The 15392-nt window shown below is 41.7% G+C and overlaps 1 protein-coding gene across 1 annotated transcript; it reads left to right on the top strand.

The window, feature by feature from the left end:
- Positions 1 to 11392: 11392 nt before the first annotated feature.
- On the top strand, positions 11393 to 12562 carry LOC136836181 (zinc finger MYM-type protein 1-like). The gene has a single exon (XM_067100179.1). The coding sequence runs from the start codon at positions 11393 to 11395 to the stop codon at positions 12560 to 12562; it is 1170 nt and encodes a 389-aa protein (XP_066956280.1).
- Positions 12563 to 15392: the final 2830 nt, after the last annotated feature.

Genomic DNA, 15392 nt, shown 5'->3' with positions numbered 1-15392 from the left:
TACTCTGTCCGTGGACCTGGAAGAGGTTGATCTGACCCCACTGTTCATACCAGTGATGATGATACATATGGATGCCTCCTTGACAGGTTGGGGAGACCATTACAAGGATCGTTTGGTAGTGGGAAGGTTGTGACCTGTTCTAAGGAAGTGTCGTTGGCTGTCTTTCCATCTCAGATAACTGAAACCTCCAACCTACATTTTGTTAGTCCTAAACAATATGACCACAATGTCTTATATCAAGAGGTTGGGCTCATGCTCAGCCTTCTCAGGTCAGTAATTGCCAACTTGCTTCTACATCTGGAAGTGGACATGTTTGCCACATGCAAGAACTATTAACTTCCAGTGTGTGTGTGTGTGTGTGTGTGTGTGTGTGTGTCTGAACCTGGACAGTCAGGCAATAATAAGAAAGGCATTCCTACAAGACTGGAGCGATTGGAAGGTTATATACCCTATTCCTCAATAATGTTCCAGATTTCGAAGGTTTTTAACAATCTACTGTGCTAGCTTTCAGCGGAACAGCTTACCTAGTGGCCCCGAATTAGCCGAATAGTCATTGGTTCCTTTTTCCTTCAACAACAGTCGAGGGAATAGATTCCATTACTGTCCGATGTTCTATCCCAGATAGGAGGGGAAGTCGTCTATGCATCCTCCTTTCTGAACTGTGACCTTCACTTGTGGATTTTTTCAATCTAGCTTACTGTGAAGATTATCTGCCTAACGTTGCTGGGTACCTAGTGCAGAAATTACTGACTTCATCTATTCAGCATACCACTCCATATGGGAAATAAGGTTATATTACCTCAATGCTGAGAGCCCAGTTCAAATCCACTGAAACAGTTCCACATTTTATTATATATCTTTTGAGGTCAAGTGCCTTTCTATTACAATAATCATGGTATACAAGGCAGCACCGTCAGAACTCTTGCTTTATGGTTTAGGAATTGATTCTAATACATAAATTGTCAATTCCCTTCTCCTGTCTTTTGCACTGCAAAGGCCAGCTCCGCGAGGCTTCCCATTACCTGGTCCCTGAATAAGGTTCTTAGACTCCTGTCATCCCCGCAGTTCAGTGGGCCCAATAAAGCTACAACTCATACGCTCTAAATGGCAGTCTTCTTGACTGCTATGGCATCAGGAGCTCAGTTAGCATATTGGGCTCTCTTAGATGGAGATAACATTTCATCACTCATATACCTAGATATCATTTACTGTTGTCTCCTGGCCTATCATTCCTGGCCAAGAATGAGAAACTTTTAAAGGAAAAACCTCTTTTTCTGATAAGGAAACTCTATACTGTTCCGACACGACTCCCCCCCACACCTTCATATATAGGAGATTAGCATTGTGCTTCACATACCTCGGCTGAACGTAGACTCGTTCTACTGAAATCCACCAGCTTTCTGTTTGCCCTAGTCTGCCCTGGTTTGATCCCACCATGCATGGTCAATTGCTTTCCAGCTGAGCACGTGATAAGGCATACCTAGACGCTTCTACGTCCCATAGTCTCTTTAACTTTGTGCATTTTTCATAGGGTTTGTTCTTTTCCCCTTGTGTACTACTGAACTCTGCTTTATCTGTCGATGACAATGTGTCGTTTCTAGCGTATAATAATAATAATAATAATAATAATAATAATAATAATAATAATAATAATAATAATAATAATAATGATATCCTTTATTTCAGCTCACGACGGGAAAAAACAGTACGACATCTCGGCAAGAGACTTATACTCTCTTGATGGCTCAATGGTTTTAAATCAACTGGAGTCGCTGAATAGGCTTCCGTCGCGGGTTCGTGTCCCCACGATTCCAATTCATTTATCACTTATATAAATTCCCCTTCGGCGACAATTCTCCAACGGAGATATACCGAGGTAGCGTGAATTTCGATATTAAGCGACATTTGTAGCTTCATGATTGTATATAAATCACGGTGTGATAAAAATTTCATAACAAGAGTTGCGTGTTCCAAACGTACCAATGAACTGTCATGGCGGAGGTGGGTCATTGTCGAGGCTAGTACACTTTCCCCGCTCACGACGGGAAAAAACAGTATGACATCTCGGCAAGAGACTTATACCTCTCTTGATGGCTCAATGGTTTACGTCAACTGGAGTCGCTGAATAGGCTTCCGTCGCTGGTTCGTGTCCCCACGATTCCAATTTATTTATCACTTATATAAATTCCCCTTCGGCGACAATTCTCCAACGGAGATATACCGAGGTAGCGTGAATTTCGATATTAAGCGACATTTGTAGCTTCATGATTGTATATAAATCACGGTGTGATAAAAATTTCATAACAAGAGCTGCGTGTTACAAACGTACCAATGAACTGTCATGGCGGAGGTGGGTCATTGTCGAGGCTAGTACACTTTCCCCGCTCACGACGGGAAAAAACAGTACGACATCTCGGCAAGAGACTTATACCTCTCTTGATGGCTCAATGGTTTACGTCAACTGGAGTCGCTGAATAGGCTTCCGTCGCGGGTTCGTGTCCCCACGATTCCAATTCATTTATCACTTATATAAATTCCCCTTCGGCGACAATTCTCCAACGGAGATATACCGAGGTAGCGTGAATTTCGATATTAAGCGACATTTGTAGCTTCATGATTGTATATAAATCACGGTGTGATAAAAATTTCATAACAAGAGCTGCGTGTTCCAAACGTACCAATGAACTGTCATGGCGGAGGTGGGTCATTGTCGAGGCTAGTACACTTTCCCCGCTCACGACGGGAAAAAACAGTACGACATCTCGGCAAGAGACTTATACCTCTCTTGATGGCTCAATGGTTTACGTCAACTGGAGTCGCTGAATAGGCTTTCGTCGCGGGTTCGTGTCCCCACGATTCCAATTCATTTATCACTTATATAAATTCCCCTTCGGCGACAATTCTCCAACGGAGATATACCGAGGTAGCGTGAATTTCGATATTAGCGACATTTGTAGCTTCATGATTGTATATAAATCACGGTGTGATAAAAATTTCATAACAAGAGCTGCGTGTTCCAAACGTACCAATGAACTGTCATGGCGGAGGTGGGTCATTGTCGAGGCTAGTACACTTTCCCGCTCACGGCGGAAAAACAGTACGACATCTCGGCAAGAGACTTATACCTCTCTTGATGGCTCAATGGTTTACGTCAACTGGAGTCGCTGAATAGGCTTCCGTCGTGGGTTCGTGTCCCCACGATTCCAATTCATTTATTTTATATAAATTCCCCTTGGCGACAATTCTCCAACGGAGATATACCGAGGTAGCGTGAATTTCGATATTAAGCGACATTTGTAGCTTCATGATTGTATATAAATCACGGTGTGATAAAAATTTCATAACAAGAGCTGCGTGTTCCAAACGTACCAATGAACTGTCATGGCGGAGGTGGGTCATTGTCGAGGCTAGTACACTTTCCCGCTCACGACGGGGAAAAACAGTACGACATCTCGGCAAGAGACTTATACCTCTCTTGATGGCTCAATGGTTTACGTCAACTGGAGTCGCTGAATAGGCTTCCGTCGGCGGGTTCGTGTCCCCACGATTCCAATTCATTTATCACTTATATAAATTCCCCTTGGCGACAATTCTCCAACGGAGATATACCGAGGTAGCGTGAATTTCGATATTAAGCGACATTTGTAGCTTCATGATTGTATATAAATCACGGTGTGATAAAAATTTCATAACAAGAGTTGCGTGTTCCAAACGTACCAATGAACTGTCATGGCGGAGGTGGGTCATTGTCGAGGCTAGTACACTTTCGCTCACGACGGGAAAAACAGTCACGACATCTCGGCAAGAGACTTATACCTCTTGATGGCTCAATGGTTTACGTCAACTGGAGTCGCTGAATAGGCTTCGTCGCGGGTTCGTGTCCCCACGATTCCAATTCATTTATCACTTATATAAATTCCCTTCGCGACAATTCTCCAACGGAGATATACCGAGGTAGCGTGAATTTCGATATTAAGCGACATTTGTAGCTTCATGATTGTATATAAATCACGGTGTGATAAAAATTTCACACATATACATATATATGTATATGTATATACAGGGTACGGCATAAGTAACGCCCTTTGTTTAAGTGGATCAAAATTAAAGCCTTTTTGATTATCCTTTATTTTTTCGAACATGAATGTATTGCCACAGGTTAATAGATTAATATAATATATTAACAAAATTAATATAATGCTTATTCAGTTTAATAATGCGGCACAAGTAACACCCTTTTTAATTTTATATCTTATAATGTATATTTTCTTTATTATTTTCTTTAATTAATTTGCTAAATCTTCATTTTTTCAGATATTTTATACAACCATGAGATTAACAAAGGAACAGAGAGTAAAAGCAATTCAATTGTACTATCAAAACAATAAAAATGGTGCTGAAACCACAAGATTGTTATCAGCTGAATTTAACATCCCAAGGGTGCAAAGCCGAAATATATTAACCTGTGGCAATACATTCATGTTCGAAAAAATAAATGATAATAAAAATGGCCTTAATTTTGTTCCACTTAAACAAAGGGCGTTACTTATGCCGCACCCTGTATATACACTTACTGTATTATTATATTGTTCTTTTATCATCGTAATGTCTGAAAAAACTATCGTCCCAACATTTTTAATTCTTTAACCAATGCAAACAACTCAATTCAGACACCTCTCTCTCTCTCTCTCTCTCTCTCTCTCTCTCTCTCTCTCTCTCTCTCTCTCTCTCTCTCTCTCTCTCTCTCTCTCCAAAGGTTACTTGTAGAATGCAAGAGATGGATAGATAGATAGAAAGGGAGCTATTGGCTGGAAGGGTTGAAGTAGCGAATCACACAGCAGGGCAGGGTATGTTACCTCAATGCTGATTGGCTTGTAGCACGACATGCTATTGGCTTGAAGGGTTAGAAGAGCAAATCACAGAGCAGGATACCAGCTTTGCTAGTTGCTGATTGGCTTGTAGCTCCAGTGCTTCGTGAGGGAGTTTTCCCCCTCTTTTTATGACTAATTTTAGTTTGATGTTTACTAATACTGTACATTATAACCTAGTTTTGTGAATTAATCTTCATTTACCTTAGTGTACGTACTATCGCTAGTGTATTAAATATTTTAATGTGCATATGTATTTTTGTTTTCTCTCTCTCTCTCTCATTTAGGGGTAACTTTATTAGTTTTCTCACATAGCTGTGAGCCATTTATTTTTAAGGGTAATGTTGTAAGATGGCTTTGAAATTATATTAAAGGGTTTTAGGATGATAGTTTCAGATATATTTGGTGTTTGAACTATTAAAATAGAGCATTTTTAGAGGGGGTCTTTGGTGTTTGAACTATTAAAATAGCCAGTTATAAGCATTTTTAGTGGGGGATACCAACTTAACGTAGATCTTCAACTAATGCAGGTGGTTGTGGTCCCTAATCCCAGTGATTATGGGTGACCTACTGTACATCCACTCTTGGATAGGAGAGTCAGACATTGGAGATGGGACACTCGGTCACCAGAACAGAAGGAAGAATGGAGCAGGCCGGGACCTTCAAGCCAGATAAGTCCATCAGACTTGGAAGAACTGACGTTGCTCTTCAAGATCTACTGGAGGAAGAAGCCAGCTTTGCCGACTTCATCCTAAACATAAGAAGAAAATTAAAGCTACCGGAACCTGAGAAAGAAATGCCCGAAGAGTTTACCGACTGCTCTTTCATGGAACAGATGGTTGAGACCATACCAGAGGCTAATTCGCATTCAATCCATCTTCCTTGGTCTCCAGTGGTGAAGTCTGCATTAAAGGAGTTGGATAGCCTAACAGTGGGGGAGGAAGATTCCCTGGCATCCTCCAGGTCTCAAAAATTGCTGCCCCCTCGGTTGACATGTCAGGCTAAATACTATGTCATGGAGAAACCGACCTCTCTGCCCAGGAGTGTGAATGTGGCACTTTCCTGGTTGTCTGGAAACCCTTCCCTGGAAACCTTACGACAGATAGGCTCTAAGTTTCAAAGTAGTCTTGGGAAGGACGTTGAGAGCTGTCTCTTGGCTGGACAATTGCCATGGGGCAATGATGAGACAAATTAAAGAATTTGTTCACCCTGAATCGTGGTTGGCAATAAAAGATTTTTTCCTCATCATCCAGAAAAGCCTTGAAATACATGATCAAAACATGTAGCCAATATGTGGGATAATATTCTCCTAAAAAGAAGAGAATCCCTCCTTTCTTTAGCCCAAAGACAAATCTCTACGGATAGCTGGCTAAAGCTTAGAAACAGTCCCTTATAAGATGTGTCTGGATACTTCCTTCCAGAGCCCCTGAATCAAGCAGTAACAGACATGAGAGACGATGCAAAAGACATTCTCTCATCGATCTCTAACTCAACTCCAAGAAGACAGTCCTACAGTTCCAACAGCTGAGGTAGACAGGCAAAACCCACAAAGCAGCCGTTTCAAAAAAAGGTTTTGTCAGCAAGGCACCCAATCTTTCAGAGGAAGGCTACGAGAAGAAGGAAGACAGCCCTACCATTCTACCTTTCCCCTCCGTGCAGGCAAATGTAATGGAGTGGGGAAGAGAGGAGGTAATAGATGTGAAGGAAAGAATCCCCCATCCACAGCATCTGGGGAATAAGTGGCCAGAGTGGCAAAAGGCCGGAGTAGAAGAATGGACGGTCCAAACACTCAGGAAGGGAGACATCCTCCCCTTTGAACAGAAACCACTCTTAACATCTATTCCACTCGAGTTCTCCTCCTACCAAAAAGACTCCTCCAAGGAGAGAGCCCTTCAACAAGAAGTTCGAGACATGCTAGACAAGGGGGCTGTAGAAACAGTGAAAGACAGATACAGTATTAGCTTGATTCACTAACACAATTTGTTCCTAAACTTTGTTCGTGTTCCAATTTGTTCGTGACCTAAAGTTAATTTCCCCATTAGGTTTAATGGGAATATGATTAATTTGTTCATGACCTCTATGAACCATTATAAATATTGTATTTTATGTTTTATTTTACACAATTAATATTAAAGTGTGAAAAACCATAATGTATTAAATAATATAATTTATAATAGTAAACTAAAACAAAAGAAAAATTTAAAAAGTGAACACTTACGTTGGCTGACACAACTTCTGGCTTGACGGATGAGAGAATAGGATGGTGGGTGGGGAGGAGATTATTGCACAGAAGGAGAGCCTCCCGTATCTAGGTCGGGGAGATCTCGTTCCAAAGAGTCATCTCTTCAGGGTTTTTTTTTTGTGCACTCTTAATCAAAAACTTATCCAATGTCTATTGCCTTTTCCTTCCTTGCATAACGCTTCTAAAATGATTACGTAAATTTTCATTGACCATGTTCACGATCTTGTTCGTCAAGTTTGCACCCAAAAAAAGCAAGAGTTTGAACTGAATGAACGCACGTCTACTCAAGACCAAAATCAAAGTAAGTGGTACCTCGTTTGTCGAATGTTTCTCACGTCGGACATTCCGTTTTTCTACCTAAATTTTCAAAGACATTTCTGTGTCGTTTGTTGAACAAATACTCGTACTTCGACCTGACCAATTGTCTTGTTTATACTGTAAAGACCACGTGTGTGACCCGCCAGGAGAACAACAACTGTACAAAAATAATAATTTTAAGTATCTTCCCGAATAAGGAAAGATTTTCTTTTAAAGTTGAACTTTTTCCCCTTGAAACTTTTTTGAGCTTCTGAAAGCGCTCATCCAGATTCCTTGACAAGGACGCTGGAAGGTTAAATATTGGATTGTAGAAAACCTTCATCCAGATTCCTTGCCAGGGACGCTGAAAGGTAACTTCAAGATATGAAGTACCCTACTCTGGCAGTACAAGTACAAGTACCAAGGCAAACAGTTGTTGGTATCACTTACCGGATAGCAGCAAATATAGCTGCTTTGTGCTCCCTGCCCCATCTCTGGAGCATTTCTGCTTCAAGATAGTGCACGCGCCGACTGTGGTGAACAAACTTTATGAACTCTCTTTTAAACATATGTAATTAACTGTGGATGATTTGTTTGAGGTACTGCGTCAGAGATATAGAGCGTGAGTCCAGATCCCGCTAACTACCCGCCCTGATGAAGCTGGCAAGGCCTCAAAGTTATAGTGCTCCATCAACTTCTTCAGTTTCATGGATTAACTTTTTTTGTAAAGTGCTTCGTCAGCCTCTGTTTGGGTGAGTAAAACAAAAGTTTCAAGGTGCTTTGTTATACCAGTTGGGTAGTAGTCATTGCTTTTGCTTTGGCCGATCATTGTCAAAAGGCCCCATTATTTAGCTTTCTAGCTTTAAACTCAATTGAGTTAAAAGGTCGAAAGTGATTTTTAATTTGCTTGAACTGTGTTTAATTGATCACAAGTGAAGTTAACAATTTCTTAGAAGTAACTGAACTTTTTCCTTTGATTATAGGTAACGTTACTTTTTCGCTGAATGTGAATGGGTCCTTGGAAGAGACAGAAACGCATTTGTCGAGCTGACAAAAAGTGCAGTGCCAATTTTAATAAAAATAATTAAATAATTATTGGTCTGTCTTTCTTTCCCATTCACCCCTATTCCACACCTGTTTATATTTGTATTGTATAGTAACTTTGGTGGAATATTGTTTTATTCAGTGAAACAACCAAGATAAACTTTCTCTTGCGTGAGTCATCTGACAAGAAGAGCACACGGTCGAAGAAACACAACTTCTCCCATACGACTTTTATACGTATTTCTCTGCAACCATTATTGTCACATTTCATTTATGATCACCACTATATGCATTGCTATGCAAGTGCTCCGATCATGTACTCGTGATGTTCAACTGAATCTTCTGTATCAAATTGTATGTATGTTTCTGTCTGTGAACAAACACAGATGCCTAAACTAATCCCTTTTTCAAATTGTCAGAGAGTAGTAACTACACTGCGGTTCTCACCAGCCGATAACCCGTGAAGATTCCGTACATAAAGCAGTAATAAACTAGACAACAACTAGCCAGCATGTCAGTACCTTCCTTACATTGGTGACCCCAGAGTGACCCGAAGAGGCTGACCAGAGATGTCCAACCCACGGAGATGACCCACCCCGCCAACGAAGCCTACGCCGCCTCCTCCACACACCCAGTGGCATTGCTGTGGGGGGGGGGGGCGGCAGGCCCCCCCCCCAGTTGAAATTTCCCTTGTGACTGAATTTTAAATTTAAGGAACTCCAGCGTCAGTGTTGCCACTTTGTGGGAATTTCCAAAAAATTTGTGGGAGTAGCCTCTGATTAATGAATTTACAAATATTCAGAATAAGAGGCATGAAAATTAATAAAAAGCTTAAGAATTATAAATGAACTACGAGTCAGAAAAGAAACTGCTTAACAGCGGCAGTTAGAACTAAGATATATTATTCTCGCCTTTCTGCTTCTTGATAATATGGCATCGATTTCTGTTTGCATGGTGAATTTTTCTCATGGTAATAGACGGCATCTTGAGCTGGGCTAATAGCTATGTAGCCTACCATTCATGTTTCATTCAAGTAGGATAGTTGTTTAAACTCCTTTGTGTTTGCCTGTAGGGTGTAACGTTAACGGTATTTGAATCGAAATTCTGCCAGTTGACGATTCAGTTCCTGTTGCAGTCTTTAAGTTGTGGATTGTGTTATGTCGTCTCCATACGCGTTTGATTGTAGAGGGAAGAAGTAAGTACATTATGAAACTATTTGAACCTGTTGTGTTGTTTTAGATTGTCAGCCTTGTGCTGACACGGGCTCTTGGTCATTGAGCAGCCTGTAATGAACGTGTGCGCTATAGAATATGAATAATTTTGACGTTTTCACAAAAACAAAGTAAGATGTATACATAAAAACTACCTCATTATATGTAGCCTTTAAGCCTAATTGTATAAAACACAATTTATTTTGAATTTCATCGATTTTGGTTTTGATGAAAAAGCTGTCTGTCAGCTGGCTCTCTATCTTACGGCTAACTTTACTTTTGTTTATAGACACGACACACCAGGCTAACATTTCTTGATTTTCAAGTTTTAACGCTTAACAGACGGGCCTCCCAGGCTATGGTAACCAAGGCATTTGATGTTGTAGTCATGCAACTTGCTAGTCCATAGTTTACTTTTGATATATCATTGTAAATAATGACAACCACAATATGAAAATGTGTTTAAGTGTATACCATATACAGCTTTAGTAAGTTCAGGGTTTTCATTCTGCTTATTACGAAGTCAATTTTCAACCTATATTGTCCTTGAAGGCGATTGCATATTTCCCATGATATATATATACGAGTATATATATATATATATATATATATATATATATATATATATATATATATATATATATATATATAATGCAATGTCCTTAATGTTACACAATTACAGAGCCAATTTAATAGTTGTTTAGTGAAGTTTCCTGTATAAATTTTGTTTTGTTTAGTAACCTGAAATTTTTGGTCTCTGCTTGCAGGCTACTGATGTTGGGTGGTAACGGTAGTGGTTTTCCAGCTTCTACTTTATTAGTATAATAGTATATGTTAGAATATAAGAACATAGCCTAGAAAATCAATATGCAGAAACAGTAGCATAAAAACTTTCTTCTCTAAACGGGCACCAGCAGAATCCGATTTATGTGATAGTCCTTCTAAGCGTCATGACTTGAATAAGGGTGGGGAGATTGAAAATGAAAATATATTTTGGGAGGATGACATGCCTACTTCCGATAGTGAAGATGCAGATCTAACAGAACATGTGAGTACTTACACCAAACCTGCAGGTGCGACTGAGAAAAGTACAGCCCATCTTGAAAAACTTACAATAAGACCACCAGGACCAACAGATATCAGTCAAGGTAAAACCGAAAAACCCGTGCAACCAACTCTGGCATGTTTTCCAACTCATCAAATTGGCAACAGACTAAGATCATTTAAGGCATCTTGGTATACAAGATGCCTTAATGACAGATGCTGCATACTGTTTTTGCTGTAGGAACTTTCCATAGCCAAATAAAGCCTCTGAAACAGCCTTTGTGTCTACTGGATACAGACAGTGGAAGAAAGCAACAGAAAAAGATGCTGGCTTCTCACAACATGAGAAAAGTGATGTTCATAGGTACTCCATGTGTACTTGGAAAGATTTTGAAGAACACATAGCTAGGGGAAACACTATAGCTAAGTCCTTAACATCTGCCCATGATAAAACTGTAGCAGAAAATAGGCATTATATCAAGGAGGTGGCCAAAAGTTTTATGCCTAACAGCTCGTCAAAAAATTGCACAAAGGGGCCATCATGAAGGTCCTGACAGTATGAATAAGGGCAATTTTCTTGAAATAATGGAACTCATCAGTGAAAAAGATCCCATTATCAAAGCCCGACTGTCTTCCAAAATGCCAAATACACCATTCCTACCATTCAGAATGAAATTATTGGAATCATGGCCGAAACCGTCCTTGATGAGATAACAGATGAGCTTTATCAATCTACTTGGTTTTCTATAATGGTTGATGAGTCAAAGGACATTAGTGGAAGAGAACAGCTGTCTGTTGTTGTTAGGTATTTGTTTGATTATACCCTACATGAGGAGTTTTTGGGGTTCGTAAGACTGCATGAACTAAATGCAGAGTATCTTAAAAACAGCATATGTGAAATGTTACTGACATGCAATATTGATGCAAAGAATTGCGTTGGTCAAACATATGATGGAGCCTCAGTAATGAGTGGGACAAATTCTGGTGTACAAAGACTTTTCCGAGAAGAGGCTGCACCAGAGGCAACTTATATTCATTGTTATAATCACCGCCTAAAGTTGGTGATTGTGGATGTTGTTAAGTCTGTCAAGATTGCAGACCAGTTATTTGGATTGTTGGAATCCATATATGTGTTCATGTCATCAGCTGTGCTGCACGAGTTGTTCCTGCAAAAACAAAACAAACTATTTCCGGACAAACAACCCCAAAAGCTTAAAAAATTGAGTGACACAAGATGGGCATGTCAGTATGCAGCCTGCAAAGTAATGCTGCTGAAACTACCAGCTATTTTCCAAACTCTGGAGGAAGTAGCCAATGAGCACTCTGGCAAGCGTGCTACTGATGCAGCTGGACTCTTGAATGCAGTTAATTTCTCATTCATCATAAGCCTTGTTGTGTTTGAAATTCTGCTGCACAGAACCAAACTGCTCTCAGATATGTTGCAATCACCTACACTTGATCTAGCCGCTGCTGCTGATATGGTTGAGACTCTACATGATGATGAGCTGGAGCAAGAGAGAGAGGGTTCAAATTGGGATATTCTTTGGTCTAAAGCAACAGACGTGGCAAAGGAACTAGACATCCCAGTCAGATTTGCTCATAAATCAGGGAGAAAAAGACAGCAATCTTCCATGCTTGGCCAGGAAGAAACACCTAACTCAAAACATGACTTTTGTGTAAATCTGTTCTACCCAGTGCTTGACCGCTTTTTAGCAGAACTTGACTCTAGATTCAGTGACGATAACAAACAATTACTGAGTCTATTTCAGCACTGGATCCAAGAAGCTCCAAATTTTTTAATGCAGAGATCATTGAACCAATGGCAGTCCAGTATGGAGTTGAGCTGTGTGATTTAGCTGTAGAAGTACGCCAAGCCAAAAGGCTCATTCAGTGCAAAGAATCAGAGGGAGTCATGATCACCGCTCTCGTACAACTGTCTTCATTCATGTCACCTTACAAAGATGCCTTTCCTGACTTGTGTACTTCTAACAATAGCCATAGTTCTTCCTCCCACATCAGCTGCATGTGAACGAAGTTTTTCATCTATGAGGCTACTAAAAAATTATCTGCGCAGCACCATGGATGATTTACGATTGTCCTCACTTGCTGTCCTTGGAATCCACGTGTCAAGAGCCAAATCTATCGATATGGACAAAATTGTATCAAAATTTGCCAAGCGACATGATAATAGAAAGATACTTCTTTTCTGAAAAGATATTTACTAATGTATATGTTTACACTTAAAGCTATATCATTATATATTGATCCATTTACATGCCATGGGCATATTTTTATTTGAAATATGGAAAAATACTTTTAGTTTAATTACAGTTTTGCTATATTCTTAATGACTTTATTTTGGTCCCTGTTACCTGTACAGTTTGTAATCGTATATAGATGAGAAGTGATTTGTTTATTTTACTTTACTATTATTATTTTTTTTAAATACAATTGACATATGTGCTTCTGATGATATTATTTACCTGAGAAATTATTTTAAATATTTCAAGTTTATTTACAGTTTTGCTATATCCTTAATAACATTAGTTTGATTCTTGTTACCTAAAAAACAACATTATATATATATATATATATATATATATATATATATATATATATATATATATATATATATATATATATATATATATATATATATATATATATATATATATATATGTATATAGTTTTGAACAGAAGTTGTGAGGAAAATTTACTTTGTATTTGCATATACTAAGAGTTGAGAATTAATTGAACTCCATAATTTCGAATGCATGTTTACTCGTTACTAATGTTATTATTTTGCTTTATTTGAGAATAGTATCTTTTACTAATTATATAATTTTTATATAAGTTTTATGCCATTTTCTTTGGCCCCCCCATAAAATAGCTTGGCCCCACCTGGGCACCCCCACTGATGGAAGGCTAGCTACGCCACTGCACACACCTACTGCTGTTTATGTCCCACGACCCAGAGGCATGGTTCTTCAGGGCGGGAACGACCTTCCCGGATGCTGTCCTCGAGTGGGCTACTAAAGGATCAGCCGACGTCATCTTTCAGCCTGCTGCCGTCCTCGAGTTCCTGCTGGACGGCATCCTCGAGCTGGCTACCGAAGGATCAGCCGACATCATCCTTCAGCCTGCTGCCGTCCTTGAGTTCCTGCTGGACGGCATCCTCGAGCTGGCTACCGAAGGATCAGCCGATGTCATCCTTCAGCCTGCTGCCGTTCTCGAGTTCTTGCTGGACGGCATCCTCGAGCTGGCTACTGAAGGATCGGCCCACATCATCCTTCAGCCTGCTGCTGTTCTCGAGTTCCTGCTGGACAGCATCCTCGAGCTGGCTACCGAAGGATCGGCCCACATCATCCTTCAGCCTGCTGCCGTCCTCGAGTTCCTGAAGGACGGCATCCTCGAGCTGGCTACTGAAGGATCAGCCGACGCCATCCTTCAGCCTGCTGCCGTCCTCGAGTTCCTGCTGGACGGCATCCTCGAGCTGGCTACCGAAGGATCAGCCGACGTCATCCTTCAGCCTGCTGCCGTCCTCGAGTTCCTGCTGGACGGCATCCTCGAGCTGGCTACCGAAGGATCAGCCGACGTCATCCTTCAGCCTGCTGCCGTCCTCGAGTTCCTGCTGGACGGCATCCTCGAGCTGGCTACCGAAGGATCAGCCGACGTCATCCTTCAGCCTGCTGCCGTCCTTGAGTTCCTGCTGGACGGCATCCTCGAGCTGGCTGCCGAAGGATCAGCCGATGTCATCCTTCAGCCTGCTGCCGTTCTCGAGTTCCTGCTGGATGGCATCCTCGAGCTGGCTACCGAAGGATCGGCCCACATCATCCTTCAGCGTGCTGCCGTTCTCGAGTTCCTGCTGGACGGCATCCTCGAGCTGGCTACCGAAGGATCAGCCAACGTCATCCTTCAGCCTGCTGCTGTCCTTGAGTTCCTGCTGGACGGCATCCTCGAGCTGGCTACTGAAAGATCAGCTGAGGTCATCCTTCAGCCTGCTGCCGGTCTCGAGTTCCTGCTGGACGGCATCCTCGAGCTAGCTACTGAAGCATCGGCCCACATCATCCTTCAGCCTGCTGCTGTTCTCGAGTTCCTGCTGGACGGCATCCTTGAGCTGGCTAACGAAGGATCGGCCCACATCATCTTTCAGCCTGCTGCCATCCTCGAGTTCCTGCTGGACGGCATCCTCGAGCTGGCTACCGAAGGATCGGCCCACATCATCCTTCAGCCTGCTGCTGTCCTCGAGTTCCTGCTGGACGATCCTCGAGCTGGCTACCGAAGGATCAGCCGACGTCATCCTTCAGCCTGCTGCCGTCCTCGAGTTCCTGCTGGGCGGCATCCTCGAGCTGGCTACCGAAGGATCAGCCGACGTCATCCTTCAGCCTACTGCCGTCTTCGAGTTCCTGCCTTGAGTTCCTGCTGGATGGCATCAGCCTGCTCGAGCTGCTGGATGGCATACGAGCTGGCTACCGAAGGATCAGCGATGTCATCCTTCAGCCTGCTGCCGTTCTCGAGTTCCTGCTGGACGGCATCCTCGAGCTGGCTACCGAAGGATCGGCCCACATCATCCTTCAGCCTGCTGCCGTTCTCGAGTTCCTGCTGGACGGCATCCTCGAGCTGGCTACCGAAGGATCGGCCCACATCATCCTTCAGCCTGCTGCCGTTCTCGAGTTCCTGCTGGAC

This window comes from Macrobrachium rosenbergii, chromosome 56 (assembly GCF_040412425.1).
Source record: "Macrobrachium rosenbergii isolate ZJJX-2024 chromosome 56, ASM4041242v1, whole genome shotgun sequence".
Classification (NCBI taxonomy): Eukaryota; Metazoa; Arthropoda; class Malacostraca; order Decapoda; family Palaemonidae; genus Macrobrachium; species Macrobrachium rosenbergii.
The sequence above is the reverse complement of the archived record's forward strand: the minus strand, read 5'-3'. Positions and strand labels throughout refer to the sequence as shown.